At 42.9% G+C, this 17,525-nt stretch overlaps 1 protein-coding gene across 2 annotated transcripts; it reads left to right on the top strand.

The window, feature by feature from the left end:
- The first annotated feature begins 2,886 nt into the window (after window positions 1-2,886).
- On the top strand, window positions 2,887-16,803 carry map2k7 (mitogen-activated protein kinase kinase 7). 2 transcript variants are annotated; one of them, XM_026170500.1, is made up of 12 exons: window positions 2,887-3,098; window positions 5,182-5,229; window positions 9,309-9,453; window positions 9,817-9,883; window positions 11,606-11,719; window positions 13,099-13,218; window positions 13,401-13,508; window positions 13,602-13,781; window positions 14,425-14,505; window positions 15,136-15,278; window positions 15,620-15,665; window positions 15,766-16,803. In XM_026170500.1, the coding sequence occupies exons 1-12, from the start codon at window positions 2,975-2,977 to the stop codon at window positions 15,907-15,909; spliced, it is 1,320 nt and encodes a 439-aa protein (XP_026026285.1). In that variant the 5' UTR covers window positions 2,887-2,974; the 3' UTR covers window positions 15,910-16,803. The 2 variants fall into 2 exon arrangements, with proteins under 2 accessions (XP_026026285.1, XP_026026286.1); XM_026170501.1 differs by lacking the exon at window positions 5,182-5,229.
- The last annotated feature ends 722 nt before the right edge of the window (window positions 16,804-17,525 follow it).

Genomic DNA, 17,525 nt, shown 5'->3' with positions numbered 1-17,525 from the left:
CACGTTTAATTTAGTATTTGTGAATGAATGGAGCAGGATGCAGATGGCTACTCACCTGCTGCAGTGATTGAATAAATACTCACCGGCCACTTTATTAGATACGCCTGTTTTACTGCTCATTAACTCAAACATCTAATCAGCCAATCACATGGCAGCAACTACGTGCACTTATGCACCTCTAGACCTCTAGAAGCAGAACGTGCACATCTGTCACTGCAATTTAGAGAATAGTCCAAAAAAGAGGAAATATACAGTGATTTGGCGGTTTTCTGAGTGAAAATGTCTTATTGATGTAAGAGGAGTGAGGTCAGGAAAAAAAGAACCACTTGCTAAATACAAAGTATGTAGAAGAGCATGTCTAAACGTGCAACGTGTTGAACATTAAAGCAGATGGGCTACAGCAGCAGAAGACCACTATGGCTATACGAGCTGAAGTCAGCATGAAATCATGGGTCCATCCTGACTGTTATCAGTGGTTCAGGCTACTGCTGTGTAATGCTGTGGATTACATTTTAAGACAGTTCTCAAATGGTATTAGCAAGGTGTACCCAATAAAATGGCTGGTGAGCGTATACAGCCCATTATCACAGATTCTGTATCAACATTTTTCAGTACATTCATTCAAACCTGCCAGAGCAGGACTAAAATGAAATTAGAGGATAAATAGTTTATTCTCCTGATGGACAAAGTCAAATTATGTCATTTCTTCTTCTCGTGATATTACATCAGAGAAAAATGCATCAAAAATGTGACTGTAGTGAGCATCTGTTTTAATATGTGAGTCAGAATTTTAGAAGAAAAAAGACTCCTCGTGGCAGTTTTAACCATATCACAGGACTTCAAACAAGACTAGTGAGCAAATCACTTTAACTGGATTCACTGTATTTGCACCAACTCCTGGAGTCTCCCTGACTTTTGACCGGCTGCTAAAGAAGAAAGCATCACCAATGGAAAAACATCAGAACTGGTCCTTAATGGTCGACCTTTCGTGGAAACACGAGTGCCTGGATCCGCAATGATAAGTGCTGATCTGCATCTTATCCTCATGTACTCTCAGCACCATGTAAACAGTAAATTCCAGTAATAATAAATAAATCATTTCACTTCAAATTATCTCAGTAAATGTCCACTACCTGCAGGGAAATTTACCAGATAGAGTTATTTTAACATGTGTGCAACCTTATTGTGTTGCCTTTCCTGGACTGCGCTGTGCACATTGAACAGAACGGCAAACTCAACATCGAAGTTTACCGGAAGCCCGCACACACGGACCAGTACCTCCTCTTTGACTCCCATCACCCTCTGGAACACAAACTTGGAGTAATTAGGACCCTACACCACCGGGCAGAACATGTTCCCTCTAAGCCTGAAGGGAAAAAGAAGGAACACACACATGTAAAGGAAGCACTCAAAACCTGCGGCTATCCTAAATGGGCGTTCTTAAAGTCAGCAAAGAGGCACAGAAAAGAAGACCAGACACCAGCGAGGGAGGATAAGAAGGACAGACGCAACAACATTGTCATCCCCTATGTAGCCGGTGTATCAGAGAAGCTCAGGAGAGTTTTCTCCAAGCATGACATCCCAGTGTATTTCAGACCCAGCAACACGCTCAGACAGAAACTGGTTCACCCGAAAGACAAAACGCCAAAACACAGACTTAACAATGTGGTGTATGCTGTACAGTGCAGCGAGGAATGCCCAGACCTCTACATCGGAGAGACCAAACAGCCACTTCACAAGTGCATGGCACAACACAGAAGAGCCACCTCCACAGGACAAGACTCAGCAGTCCATCTGCATCTTAAGGATAAAGGACGCTCTTTCGAGGATGCCAATGTTCACATTTTGGACAGAGAGGACAGATGGTTTGAAAGAGGAGTTAAAGAAGCCATCTATGTCCACTGTGAGCGACCATCTTTGAACAGAGGCGGGGGTTTACGACACCAACTCTCTGCCATCTATAATCCAGTTTTGAGTTCCCTTCCCAGACGCCTTAATGCCCACTCACATCCTGGGCCATCTGATCTCAGGAATTCGCATGATAAGGTGGGGCCAGGTTTCACAATGAACACACCCGAAACTCTGGCTGATTGGGACCCACACCCAGTTTCGCACCTTGGCTCAGGGGATTAGAGGATCATCAGGGGGTCCTTTTGTCCCTCTGTGGGGGGATACTCCCACTAGGTTTATATCTGGGACTCTCCACCATTTGACCTTAGAACAGAAGAAGCTTCTCGGATGAGAGGTGAAACGTCTTCAAGTAACTTAAAGAAGTCCAGACGCTTTTCTTCGCAAGCTCCTTTGACTACGATGACCTGGATGACTGAGAACCTTCACAGACAACCTTATTGTGTGATTTTTATATCTAAGATACTCTGAACACTTTATATTAGATTGGATTGATGTTCATTTCATGCATAGAGGGGTGGAAGTACTGAAAACAACTGCTGTAACAATGAGGATGTTGTACATACTATAAACTCCTAGTGTAATCTACCTGTTCAGCAGCATTCGACTCGAACCCGGTCTAGTCTCACTACCAGTTTTAAACCTCCCCTCTCAGTCTTGCTGCTACAAATTATACTGAAATTAACACCTAAACGTGCATTTTGTGCACGTCCTAAAATGCAAACAAACTCTGATTTCTGCTTGCTGCCCAGTAACTGTTTTTTTTCCAATCCTGAAAATGGGTAATTAATTGGTAATTGCTACCAAGAATATTTGTTTTTAGCAGTATTAGGGTATAAATTATGATTTTCTTTAGGTGGGCACCAAAAATCTATGGGGGAAAAAGAATGAGTGTGGCAGTGGGTCTTTAGGACACACGTGTTACTGCAGCGTGTGTGTGCGCGCGCGTGTGTTGTGTGTATATGTGTGTGTCAGTCAGTCAGTCAGTCAGTGTGCTGCTGGCCTGCCTGCCAGAGAGGGGAGTCGAGAGCTCTGCTGGGAACTACATGGTGCTCAATTTTTCAAGATGTCGTCGCTGGAACAGAGGCTGTCGCGAATCGAAGAGAAACTAAAGCAGGAGAATGAAGAAGCTCGCCGGAGAATCGACCTCAACATCGACATGAGTCCACAGCGGTCACGACCGAGGCCGAGTGAGTGTCCACTGGGGAGGACCGGGGTGTCGGTAACGGCCAGAATAGCAGGGGGAAAGATCGGAGCTGCGGGGCCGGAGAGCGGGGGGAGAGGAGAGGAGAGGAGCGGAGTGAAGGAGTCGGGGCTGTTATGCTGCTGCTACCTTCATGCTAACAGGCTAGCTACATAAACAAACACAGACTCAGGCTGGCCCGCTTATTTTATTGCCAAATTAATAATTAAATAAGTGGGACATTTTCTGTAGTGAGTAACGTAAAGGAAAAGTATACAAACCGAAGCGATGTTACGAAACATCTTGCCGGTAGACGTGTCCCTGAATCTGTTTTGATTGTCCTGTCAAACATGCTAAGCTAGCAGGCTAGCAGACGCTCTGATAGTCTGTGGCGGGGCCCAGCGTCAGAAAATGTAATGCAGTTTCAGTTTGCGCATGAAAAGCTGTGGTCCTGCCAGTCAGCCGCAGAGCATCTATACACTCTGAAAACCTGCAAGCGGTACATTTGATCGTGATTTTTGCCATAGACTTTGTTTTAGTTGCCATTTTGATCTTGACGAAACATGCTAATTTGAGCAGGCTAAATAACGCTAGCTCTGGATGCGTTAACTTAACGTAGGTTACGGCTTGGCTGTTGTGGCAAACACTGGTGCGACGTAACAAATCTTGTGAAAATTGAGATTTGTCGCACATATATTGAATGAAGCGTTCCACGGGTGTTAGTGGACAAACACTCTGTGTCACAGGAGCTGGTGTTAGCAGTGATGTTGGGGCCCTTTCGGGCGAAAAGTCAAGCAGCAGGGAGGTCTGCAGCCTGCCTCTGCTGTGGTTTACACACCAAAGCTCTTCATTATCTTTACATTCTTACCAGCAGACTTTCAAAGTGTTAGCAATCTGAACCCCATTTTTTTCCTGCAGATCTTGTTGTCCGTTCATTAGGTTCGAGACCACAAACCTTTTTCCTCCTGTTATTTGAATTGTTTGTTATGAAGCTGATTATGTTGTCACAAAGAGAGTGAATGGGTTAAATCCGAAGTTTTTTCTTATTGTTGAAATCTCATTTGAAGTCTACAACCTCCTAAAAATCTGCTCCCTTGGATTCAAATCCTGGTGATAAAGGTCATTTCTGCGAGATTAGAGCTTGATTTATTGCCAACAAAGGTGCAAAATTGGCTTTTTTTCCACCTTGTGTTATTACATGAAAAGTCTGATTGACTCCATTAGAATCACTTGTTTTTAACTTTGGCGTCATTAATGTCTAATGAAGCCATGCAAAACCCATCATGACACTTTTCCAACACGACAGGCCCTCTGTGCTTTTTGATCCACCTTATTTTCTTGATAGCGTCACAAATGCAGGCAATGGTCACATAAAAATTGACTGAATAACAACAATAACTGTTTAAAAACTACAACAAGATAAGTGTTATCCCCACTCTGTACTGACTGGAGATAAAATGTTCTTTTCTACAGAATTAGGATGCACCAGTCTAATATCTGGACAAAATATCGAAATATGATTCCTCCAGTGTTTAAATACTGCAGTTTCCCGGTTTAGGCGAAAATTGTGAAATCACCCACCAATGTGTACTTAAGGGCCCGTACCTCAGAGTATTTACTGAATGACGGTCAAATTTTGCATGGTTTCAGTAAATACACTAAAGTTACTGTATAAGGACAAAAAACAGCTGATTGATGGAGCTTTTTTCAGATTTGACTGGTTTCATATGAAGTGACACAGTAAGCTACTGACCCACTTTTTCTTGAACCTTCAATACGTGGCCTTATTTTAAATCCTGGGAAAAGAGTGCCAAAGAAAATATAAGAAACACTATGATTCATTAATGTGCAATGTAATTGATTTTAGTCTTCATGAGATTAATAGACAATAAGAAAAAGTTCAATTTAAGTTTAAACCACTCAAGTTATGTTGTGAAGAAATGAGCGAGTGATGTGTGTGTGTGTGGTGAGGTTTTTTTGTTTGTTTTTGAGGGATTTTTATGATTTGTGTGTGTGCAAAAGATGTGCGATTGTCTCCGTAGAACACTGCACTAATGTGCGTGTGTGTGTATTTTCTTTCCTCCGTCTAGTCATCGTGATCCAGCTCAGTCCTGCTCCAGCCCCTTCCCAGCGTGCAGGTATCATTCAGTCCATCGCTCTCTCTGCCACTGCACCCCCCCCACCTTACCAACACCTTTGTCCTCCATTGCATCATCCACTCCCTCTTCCTTCATCTTCTCTCTTTCTTGTTTTTTGTTTTTAGTATAAATGCACACTTCTTTAGACCTATAAGACAAGAATAACTTTGGCTGCTTCTCACATTCTCAATAGTTTTCTTCGTTCTGGCCCTGCAAGTAAAGCTTAAAAAACACCTCGATACCACGACGTTCTCCACGTTTCTCTTAACATCCAGTTTAATTTAGAGGTTGAATGGATAGGGCTATGGTGAGAAATATGATACTGTGTTTACAAATGGCTAGTGTTAAATCTGACCACCACCTAATATGGGGTTATATCGTCTAGGCAGACTAGAATAGACTTTGAATAACTCATAAAAGTAACTTATGTGAAAGATATGGATTACCATCAGCAGGCCAGCATATAAGCATCCAGTTTTATTTCCTACTCAATAAGGATGCGCCGATCATACAATCTAAATATTGGATAATGGTGATAATACTGTGATTCAACAAGACAATGCTTTTTTTTTTCTCTCTAACCATTGTTATCATTGTTTAGTCTCACACTTGTGTGGAAGCTTTTCCTGGACTTCATACAAAGAAACGTGTTTTCTGTCGTCTCTGTTGAAGCAACTTTCAGCAGCTCTCTTATTCACACGGGGTGGTGGGTAGCTCCACATATTTGATTGGGTTGACTTTTACTCTGGATTACTCTTCCTGACGTGAGTTCAAAGCAGGGATCGACTCCATACTGTCATTTCACTTCACTTGTATCCTGACAGCTCCGCATCCAACACGGGTTTGTGAGGAGCGGTGAAAGGAGGTGCGTTTGGACTGAGAGAAGGAAAGGACAACTGTAAATGAGAGCTATGCACAGTAGCCTGTGATTCTTACAGTGAGCTAGCGCAGATAAATTGGAAAAGCTGGATCGGTGCGTCCCTGCTTCGTGTGGTCATCCTACAGCTGAATCAGTTTAATCCCTGTTTATGAATCCAGCGCTGTTATTTTATCCCAGCAGTCATTTACACCTCCTCTACACTCACATCATCCCTCCATCTTTCCATCTCTGCTCCTCCCTCTGTGTGAATGCGTGTCAGTGGCAGGGAAGTGTTGGTATTTGTTAATGTTCACTGTGTGTGTGTGTGGACATGTGTCGGATGATTAACCTGTGTTTCGCTGGAGGCAGAGAATCACGGTGCATGTGGCTTTTTTGCACGGCACGATGGGTTTTTTTTGTTTTGTTTTTTGGGGGTTGTGTTTTGTTTGACACAGTCTCTAATCCAGCATCCCCACTGGTCGGCCTGCAGGAGTGCTGCGAGCACTCCGGCCTCCCTCTCCCTCTTCGCTGTTTTCTTTGTGTGTCGACTGAAGACTTGCCTTCCTGTCCAAGAGTGACTGTCTGTCTGACTTCCAGCCTCAGTCTGTGCTATGCAGTTTTGGCCGAATCTCTTCTGTCTCTCTCACATCGGATCGTTTGATGTTGTGTGTTTTCTCATCTTCTGGCACCCTCCCCTTCCTTTTACAGCGGCACTGTGTGAGCAGGAGGCGGTGCAGCAGTGCCTGCGAGTATCTGTGTTTGTGCGTCTCTCCCTTCCCTCGCTCTGTCTGCTCATCAATCCTCCCATCCGTCCATCTGGAGCCAGTCGAACTGTGGAGATGCAATTTGTGCCAAAGACCGCCTGAATCCTCCTTTCTTGTTACACTAACCCCCTCCTCTCCTTCACTAACTGGTTCTCCCCTTACAGGCTTCATTCATACAGGTGACTCACGGATCCAAACGCCCGCTGGCTCTCTACAAAAAAGCTCCAAATCGTATTAACAACAACACTGCATGGTCCTTGAGATACGTTGCATACTGGTTGCAAACCTTTAAGACGATGATGGGAGATTGCTGTTAACCTGTCTGTAATAATATTTACGTTCAGGGTGGTCACTGCAGCTGCTGACTTTCTGTCTGAGAATTTGGTGCATGACCGGTACTAATACTACTGCAGATCGTTTCTTCCTGAAATTCTTTAATACGTCTATTATTGAGGATGAGTTTGTGCTTGTTTTGCATATGAACCTGATATTACACGGCTGGTGGCGTTTTTAACATGTCTTCGAATGCATGATTTGGACTTATCTTTATAAAGGGCTAGAAGCATCTGGTATTCACCGTCTTGATTTCCTTTGCAGCCAAACCACACCTACAGCGCTTTAACAGTTTAACCAAAATATTGTAAAATCGTCTGCAGTTTTTTAAATTTATCAAAAGAAAAATAAGATGAAATGTGACTTCTCACTTGTATTTGCTCTCACTAATCATTCATGTGTTTAGTCCCCCTTTCAAGCCAGGAAAAGCTAAATAATGCTGCCTGACTTTATTTAAATAATAATTCTTTTATTTGATACTACAGTCTGTCGCCTTATTTTTTTTAAATTTTTATTTTTTGGTCATGTTTTAGGTTTTCTTTCCTGCAGTTGGTTTTATGGTTAAGATTAGTGGTGCAACGGATCAAAAATCTCACTGTTCGGATCGGATCACAGTTTTAAGTCACGGATCGGATCAATTTTCGGATCAGTGAAAAAAGACAAAAATTGAACATTTAATTATTTACTTATTGAAGTATTTTTTTTTTCCTGTTTAAAAACATTCAACTCTAGTCTCATTCCACACAATTATTTAAAAAAAAATTATGGTACAGTATAGGGCAGTACAGGGCTTTGTATCTACCACTCAATTCAATTTTATTTTATTTATAAAGCGCCAAATCACAACAACAGTTACCTCAAGGCGCTTTATATTGTAAGGTAGACCCTACAATAATACACACCGCTCATTATATCGCACTTCGCTGTGATATAATGAGCTGTCACGGTCACGTAGCTTACGTTGCCCTGGAGGTCCACCCAGTTGTAGTAGTTAGGGCAACAGAAGATGCCTGGGACAGTTCAGCCATAACTTTAAACTTTTCCTGCTCATACATGCTTGGAACAGGACATCATAGTGTGGCTCAAGCACGTTCATCATAGTTTAAACCCCTTGTTTTGCACAACGGAATACGGCCTCCCGTCTGCAGCTAAACACCCCAATAGCTTTTGTAATAGCTTTAGCCCGGTCGGATTGGGCAGCAAAGGGCTGCTTAAATACCGAAATCGCCTCTGCTCCTCCACTTGGACCGCTAGCACTGGCCATAACTATCGCTTGACAGACCCACCACGCGCACCATACACATACTTTTTTTTTTTTTTCTCCTTCTTTTTCGAATCTTCGGATCACGTGCGTGCCGAACCGTGGAGTGGGATCGGTTTGGATTATGGATCAACCGTGAGCCGTTGCACCACTAATTAAGATAAGTCAGTACTTGATAAAATCTGAAATTGCTGGCAATCTAAGGACACATTAAATATGTGCTTCCTCATTACAGGGTTAACCCCTGGTTCAGGTTTTCCTTTGCAGCGCAGGCTAATTAACAGCCTCTTTTGGTGCAGGGGTTTGTGCTTGTACTGTTTCCCGCTAGATCGCTTCGTTCTAAGATCTGTAATGAGTAAAATACTTTCATATTCAAAATCGCGGCCTGAAGCAGTAAAAATGAAACCCGTGTTGTAATGAACTTGTAGTTTTCCTCTTAAAAACAAACTGTGACTCCCAAACTGTGCATTAAATCTGTGCAGTTTCTCTCTGTCTGAGAATAGTGCTCTGAGATAACCGTCCTGTTTGTTTTAACGTTTGGTCAGGACATCAGCGGAACCAAAACAAAGCTGTAACGCTCAAAGAGGAGGGGAAAGAAAAAAAACAAGTTCCAGTAATGGCTAAATAATGTGCAGGATCTAGGTCATAGCGATGTAATGAGCAAACTCTTTGACCTCAGCAAGCATCATATCTTTCTTTTATTGTGCAGAGAACAGTCAGAATACCATTAAAAACGCCACATTATGGCCTTCTTTACTGGTGGTCAGCAGCTTTAAGTAGCTACCATCCCTTTAAGCAACAGTACCATCATCATCCATCTTCTCCTTTCAGGGTCTAATTTTTCATATCCCCTCTCCCCCAGCGCTCCAGCTGCCCCTGGCTAACGATGGAGGCAGCCGTTCGTCATCTTCAGAGAGCTCGCCCCAGCACCACCCGTACCCCAGCCGCCCACGACACATGCTAACCCTGCCCACGCCTCCGTATGGCCTACAGAAGAGCCTAGAGAAGTGCGTTCACATTTTAAGCATGTTCTGTTCTGATTACAAGGAAAAAAAGCATTTACAGGTTTTACTGTGTCCTCGTGGTCCTATAATAAATGGTAATGGTTTTGATTAAAAAATCAGTAACCTTTCTGGGAGTATCCCAGTACTCCCATTAATTTGTAAGACAAAGAAGGAACACAGAGAGTAGATGCACACTCTGTGTTGTGTGTTATGGATCTACATGCAGAGTGTGGGTGAAAGAGACGCTCAGTAATCCACTCCATTTATGAGTCAGGTCTCTCATCTGGCAGCGTAGGTTGTACGCACTTCCTGTTGCATTTCCTGACACTGATTTCTTTTCCTTTTTGTCCTCCGCCTCCCCTGCAGTGCAGAGATTGACCAGAAATTGCAGGAGATCATGAAACAGACGGGTTATTTGAAGATCGACGGGCAGGTGAGAGACGTTGTAGTTACAGAAGTGAAACTAAGAATGAGGACGCAGATGTGATGTGGCTTTTGCTTTGTGTCTCTGTGAGCTGACGCTTTTTAGCAAACGCTGTCTGTGCAACCAAACCTCAACGCTCAATCTTCTTCCAAAACAATAAAAAAAAAAAATGTTTTTAAAAATAGCGTCTGGCACTCAGGCGTGAATCAAGCTATAATTGTGACCTCTTTTCCCCCCCAAAGATTTATATCCTGTTAACGGGCCTGGTTAGTTGTACTACAAAGAAAGTAGGAAAATAATAAATAGTAAATGGACTGGTTTTTATATAGCACTCAAGTACTCTACTTGAGTGCTCATAGCACTTTAATCGGTGTGTCTCATTCACGTAAGCACATTTTTCTACATCTGAGTCTACACACACTTACTCCCAACGTGTTTACCAAAGATGCTTTGTCATGCAGACTGGAATAGGCAGGGATCAAACTGCAAACCTTCCAAGTAGTAGATAATTTGCTCTACGACAGCTTCCAGCACCTGGTATTCCCACTTCCAATAGGAACCAAGCCCAAACCCGTTTAGCCTCTGAGATCAGGTGAGGTCAGGGTGGTATAGCTGGCTAACTGGCTAATAATATACAGAAATTAAGCCAGACGTATTTGTTAGTTGCGGTGCGGTATACTTACAGGTTACATGGTGTGTGTTTGTACGCACGCTCTCTCCGGGTTCTCCGGCTTCCTCCCACAGTCCAAAGACGTGCTCTTAGTCAACAAGGTGCTGGAAACCTTCAAGATTTTGGTCCATGTTGACGTGACAGCGTCACACATTTGCTGCAGATTTGTCAGCTGCAGGTCTGTGATGTAAATCTCCACAATATCCCAGAGGTCCTCTATTGAGACCTTGTGACTCTGGAGGTCGTTTGAGTACACTGAAAGAAACCAGTTTGAGATGATTTGATGTGGTCTGTACTGTCACAGGGCCTGTCTGGCATCCAAAACCATGCCATGTTCAAAATCCACCTAATTCTCCATTCTGATGCTCAGTTTGAACTTCGGCAGGTTGTCTTGAGCATGTTTACATTCCTAAGTGCTGCCATGTGATTGGCTGATTAGAAATGTCATGAAGGAGCAGTTGAAGAGGTCCACCTAATAAATAAATAAATAAATAAGCACAGAGAACAGTGTTAAATCGGGTCCACGTCCAGCATGTTCTTGGGCAGTGCACAGACAGCAAACAGAGCATCATGCACACCAGCAACAACCTTGGCATGTCTGCTGTTTGCTGAACAATGTCTGGCCTTGTTTAGTTTGTGTGTTTTTTCTCCCTCTTCCAGCCTTCAGGTCTAGTTTCATACCGAGTGCCAGTCGGAGTTTGAAGATGCTTGAGAAAATTATGTGACTCATTACTGCTCTCCAGATTGTTTGTTCTTCTTCTCATTAGCCCAAAGGCTCTGCTACATAATGCACTCAGTGAGCTGTCACTCACTGCAGCACAGTCAACAGTGACTTATTTTTAACAAAGCAAGGCAATTACGCATCTTCTCACTGTGTGCTGCTATTCTTTAGCCTTGGCTGATCCACAGATCCAAGCGTTTGTTCTTAAGTATCACAGAGCAGTTCAGTGTTGCTGCATGATGCAGAAAGTCTTCAGGTTGTTAAAGAGTTTGTATTTGTATTGTTTTAACATTTGAATCACTAAAATACTTGAAACACAGAGTCTGAAATGTTGTTTCAGCGGTATCCAGCAGAGGTAACAGACCTGTTCAGCGAGGGGGAGATCGGCAGCGGGACTTGTGGACAAGTCTTCAAAGTGCGATTCAAGAAGACGGGCCATGTCATTGCGGTCAAAGTAAGATAGTTGTTTTGTTTGTTTGTTTTTTAAAATGGGCAAAAAAGAAAAAACAAGCCAAAAAAATGCAAAACTGATCAAAATTAAACACTATACACACAAATATTGCATTTGTCTTTGCAAGACTTGATAATAATGCAATAAATGGAGAACGAGGCGATGTAGGATTTTGAAATTCTTACCATTATGTATGTATGTATGTACGTACGTATGTGTAAAATCTCAGACAAGTTTGAATCCTGGTGACTTTCACCTCAACGTCAAGGTTTTTACTCATAAAGGGGTTCGGGTGAAGAGTGAAGCTGGGACCCAGCCCCGGATCAGGATAGATGGATGGACACGCCTGGTTCATCACATCACTTCATAATGTAGTTGTACTCATTCGTTTTGTTCCCCATTGTCAGAAAGTTAGAGGCGCAGGAAATTACTGATACTGGCTCTCAAATATCAGCCGTCTTTAAAATGTTTGCAGCTGCAGATAAAAATAGATTTTTCATGACATTATCAAACTGTGTGAAATTTATAATGGTGACATTTCTAAAATGTTAATGACAGAGGCAGGAAATGTAGTGATTCGTGAAAGATCCCTGCTTCGACCCCCAGGAGGAGACATCCGGCGTAAAAATCAGCCAAGTTAAATAATGTGGCGCTACCCGCTGTGGCGACTCCTCAGCTGCAGTCGTGTTTGTGCTTGTAAACCGTGGAAAATATCTGCACGCTAAACACAATCGTACATGGTTCTGCTGCAGCGCAGATACCCCTGCTTCTCAGAAGTTTTTGGACTAGATTGAAACCACAGCGTTATGGCGACTTAGCTTAGATGCTGTGAACACTCACATGGACACGTTTATTTGTATTTCCTTTTCTTGGATGGCTGGCCGGCTGAAATGTGGATCCCAGCTCAGTTACTTTGTCCTTTATTGTATGAACGCCTATATTTTATTAATCTTGGTTTTTGCAATTTGAATAAAACTGCGCTTCTTAATGTGAGTATTTTTTGGACTAACTGTAGTCCAGACGTGTTTGTCTGCTCATAGTAGATGATGGGAACACACATTCTCTAACTTCAGGTACCATAATCAAAATACTGGGACTAAATCCAAACAGAGAGCCAGAGATTGAAGGCACTCAAGGCTCTGCTCAGTGTAGTCTCACTGTTTTAATTTTCCTTTGTACTTTAATTGTGAATAGTTTACCAACAGAGGAGCAGTTACAGCCCCATATAACAAACCCGCTATTAATGAGATCATTTAATTGTAGCCCTTCTGGGATGTTTAATAATAAGGCAGTCAGTCAAAGCACCAGGGGAGCCTTTGTTTTATTAAAGCCTACACTCGGAGTAGTGCCTGTGTTCATTTACGTTGTCTGTGTGTCACCAGCAAATGCGTCGCACAGGAAACAAAGACGAGAACAAGCGGATCTTGATGGACCTGGACGTGGTGCTGAAGAGTCATGACTGCCCTTACATCATCCAGTGCTACGGCGCCATAGTGACCAACGTGGGTGTTCCCAAAATACTTAACTGTTTGTAATCACAGCAATAAAATTATAGTACTGTAACAGTGCAGCCCCAGGTTTATTTTATATATCTGCACCCAGGGTGTTTTTGACTCTTATTTTAGTGAACTCCCAAGCTCCCAGACCTTAGCTACTAACTGTGTGTTTGTGTGTATGTGTGCAGACGGATGTATTCATCGCCATGGAGCTGATGGGAACTTGTGCTGAGAAGCTAAAGAAGAGAATCCAGGGTCCCATCCCAGAGCGAATCCTCGGAAAGATGACGGTGGCAGTAAGTGGCAGGAACACACACAAACCACTCTGCTCCTATGTTCGTTTTTGTTCTTACAATCTGTGTGTGTGTGTGTGTGTGTGTCCTATGTAGATAGTGAAAGCGTTGCTGTACCTGAAAGAGAAACACGGCGTTATCCACCGGGACGTCAAACCCTCTAACATCCTGTTAGACGCTAAAGGTCAGATTAAACTGTGCGACTTCGGCATCAGCGGACGCCTCGTCGACTCCAAGGCCAAGACCCGCAGCGCCGGCTGTGCTGCCTACATGGCAGTAAGTGAAAACACACATACACACAGTCTAGCCGTTAAGGGGATGTGTGTACACTGCTTAAAAACTTGTAGACACACTTTAGCATCGAGTCGGTTAAGCTTCTGTGATATTGATCTGGTCAGTTAAGTAGCCGAGACGGTTGTTAATTAGTTTCAGTTAATTAGTTATGTTACATTTGAGTCTGATGCCACCAGGCTTCACCTCAGGCTGTCCTGGAGCTGAGTGATGCCCTGAACCAGATCTGGGAGGAGATCCCCAAACGAGGGTAGTCTCATTAGTTTACTTTAATTTTCGGGTGTCTTAGAATTCAACCCTGATAACCTGTTATTGCTGCTTTGTTGTGGACAGTGCTATGCAGGATAACTTGGTGAGAGTAGAAGATTTTAATAAATCAAGTATAAACGAACTGACTACAAACTAAGTGAGGGAACCACAGAGCAGGTTTAGTGGTGACTGTCACGATGGTGTAAGATAAAGCACAAGACTTGAACGTGTTCAAACTTTGAGTGTTTATGAGGCTGTGCTTGCAGAAATCCCACTCCACACAATGCACACTCTCGGGACAGCTAACCTTAGTGTTGCCTGTTCTTTTCTTTCTTTTTCTTTTTTTTTGTTGTTTTCTTTTTTTTTCTCGTTCTTGCAGCCTGAAAGAATAGACCCTCCAGATCCCACCAAACCTGACTATGACATCCGGGCAGACGTGTGGAGCCTCGGCATCTCTCTGGTAAGTCTGTCATTTCAGTCTGTGCCCTTGGTCGTAATATTTACATCGATGACACTGAAAGACAGTTGCAAAATAAGAACCGAACGGCAGATCCATTCACATTAAAACAGCTGTTTGAATGTGCAGCTGTGATGCATGAGGTGATGCAGCGATAAGATGTGGTAATAACGGCATGTCGCAAATCGACTAACATTTTTAACGAGTGTGGTCATAACTGCATCGGTTTCTAGTGGCTGCGAATACTGGGAGTTAAGTAGGTCAGATTACAAGTAGTGTAGACCAGCGTGTAGCATTTTGTGTGTGCGCGCAAACTAAAATTGTTCATGTCCAACCATTTAGATTAGCAAATATGTTGCAACACAACACGAGTGCATAAATTTGACCTGTGATGTTTAAAATTTATAGATTCTCTGTCTTATTACTTATCATGTTTTTTTTGTTTTTTTTAAAATTGAGTATAGTTTGTTATAACCAGATAGGAACGGTTGGAGTTGCGTATTCGTTGACACAAACTGTAATCTAAAAGTTCACTCTTGGGCTCAAAAACCAAAGTACAAAGTGACAGAAATGTTTTTGTTTCTATTTGTAGATCACTTGAGGGCATTAACAGGTTGCTTGTGGTTCTTCCAGGTGGAGTTGGCTACAGGACAGTTTCCCTACAAGAACTGCAAGACAGACTTTGAGGTTCTGACCAAAGTGCTGCAGGAGGACCCTCCTCTTCTGCCTCTCGGCATGGGTTTCTCCCTCGACTTCCAGTCCTTTGTCAAAGACTGGTGAGTGAAAATTCCACTGTAAAGCTGGTGCTCACTGACAGCAGTCCACTCTAGAGCCATCATGTGATCAGGGTGATGACTGGACAGCTGTGTCCACATTAAAAGTAAATGTTTCTGTTCTCTCAGGCTTATAATTCATCTGTGTGCACGAATGTGTGTGCAGTTTGTGTATATTTAAATGGGTGTTTTGTTGTTATTTGTCTTGTATTTCAGTCTTTCTGATCTCTTGTGTACTTCTGTAAAACACATGCCTAATTTTCCTGTAACAAAATGTGCAATAGAAATAACATTGATGCTAAGTTCATTAAAAATTTGCGTAAAATGCATTTATCTCTCTATAGCCTCACAAAGGATCACAGAAAAAGGCCAAAATACCATCAGCTGCTGGTGAGTCGCCTTTTTTTCTAATGGTCGACCCAGATCTTTTAAATTACTCACAGCACAACTGTAGGTAAATGCAATATTTATCTTTTCTCCTCCATTTTAGGAGCATAGTTTCATTCGGCGTTACGAGGTGCTCGACGTAGACGTGGCTGGTTGGTTTCAGGTGGTGATGGATCGCACCGAGTCGCCTCGCAGCAGCCAGTGTTACAGCCATCAGCATCAACTCCACTCGCTCTTTAGTAGGTAGCCTAGCCTCGACCAGCCTGGCGTCAGCTTAGCCGTACGCTAGACTAGCCTAGCTTTAGCTTTGCCAAGCCCAGACTCAGTCTATTCTAGTCTAGCCGTCCGCAGCTACGCCAAGCGCTACACCCATCCCGTCTGTCCATCTGTCCCCTGGGGAAGAAGAGACCTGAAGATCCCACAGAGGAGGGAGGCACGAAGACTCAGTGGAGGACTCTGGATGGACAGATTAAGCAATGGAGCGACAGAGGGATGGATGGCTGACGCAGGTGGTTCTGGTTATTAGGGTGCTGAATCTGGACAGACAGACACGGGGTTGGGGGGGGGATGCACGCTGTAGTGAGCTTCATTTGGTTTAGACACTGTTAGCGCTCACCACGCTATCATCACATCACAGTGTGTGTTGCAGCCAGACACTCACATACAAACTGTGTGTGTAGCTTGTATATGCTTTTACATTTTCTCCTCTTTTCAGTAGTTTTACACACACGTCTGTCTGTCGCCGACATTGATCCAAGCAATTGGATTCGTAAACAGAGTAGTCACTACACACTGGAACAAAGCATCTGCTACTTCAGCAAAAACAAGCCGCTCTTGTACATAAACGATTTAGAGGACAGAACAAAGTCTGGTGCAATTATGATTCTTCAGGTGTTTCTACCATCACACATTCTCAGGCTGTATCTATATGTAGTGTGTCTGTGTGCGTGTGTATATGTCAGTGTGAGCATTTCTATGTATGGATAACTATAACGACTCACTCACCGGCTTTTAATAGTGAGGTTGTATTTCCTCGTTAATTCACCTTCACACTACAGCTCTAACACACAAACGAGAACAGATTAATCTGTTGGCTGTGCTTTTAATTTGAAAGGCTTTTGTTTTTTTTGTTTTGTTTGTTTGTTTGTTTGTTTTAAATAGCATAATTTTTTGTGTTTGGGAGAAACAATGAAAAACACTCACAAAAAAATTAGCGTTGCATTTTAGCTTTATAGAAAATAAGTCGTGTATTGTTTTGAAGACGGGTTTGTTTTTTTTGGGTTTTTTTTGGTGATCGATGCGTGCCGCGAGTACATCCACACTGACGTTTTTGTTTTAAAAAGTGTAGTTTTTACTACATGTGCGATGAACATCCACACAGCAAGGCTGTAGTGGGTCATGCTCCGTCATTCAACGACCTCCAGTCTATAGCCCAGGTTCACACACACATTTGGCTGTTAACGGGTCTGTAAATTAGGCAGCAGGGTATGATGAGGTACCTTCTGATTGGTCAGACATAAGCTGGAACTTGCAATACTAATCAGAGTTCAGTTTATTTAGGCATTTAAAACACTACAAAAAGCAGCCACGTGTCATTCTGTTATTTGTACTTTCAACAAAAGCAGTAATGTAACTTAATTATGAGCCAATTTTAAAAATCCAAACATGCACAAAGTTTGGAAAGACACAAAGAGTGTGGTTTGTAATGGAGAGCCCACTTCCAATCAAGCTAGGTTGTAGTAGACCCTGTGCATGAATGTGAACAGTACAGGGAGAAGCTTGGAAACTGCGACAGTCTCTTGTGTTACGTTCAGAAGCCGTCTCGCCTCATTTGTCCAAGCAGAAAAGCTTCTTGCAGTTGGC

The sequence above is a fragment of the Astatotilapia calliptera genome, chromosome 6, assembly GCF_900246225.1.
Source record: "Astatotilapia calliptera chromosome 6, fAstCal1.2, whole genome shotgun sequence".
Taxonomy (NCBI): domain Eukaryota; kingdom Metazoa; phylum Chordata; class Actinopteri; order Cichliformes; family Cichlidae; genus Astatotilapia; species Astatotilapia calliptera.
Note: the sequence above shows the minus strand (reverse complement) of the source record. Positions and strands in the feature narration are given on the sequence as shown.

Coding starts and splice junctions, on each gene's coding strand:
- map2k7 (XM_026170500.1), top strand. CDS start 2,975: ATGTCGTCGCTGGAACAGAGGCTGTCGCGAATCGAAGAGAAACTAAAG. Junction 3,099..5,181: donor GCGGTCACGACCGAGGCCGA/GTGAGTGTCCAC, acceptor TCCTCCGTCTAG/TCATCGTGATCCAGCTCAGT. Junction 15,279..15,619: donor CAGTCCTTTGTCAAAGACTG/GTGAGTGAAAAT, acceptor ATCTCTCTATAG/CCTCACAAAGGATCACAGAA.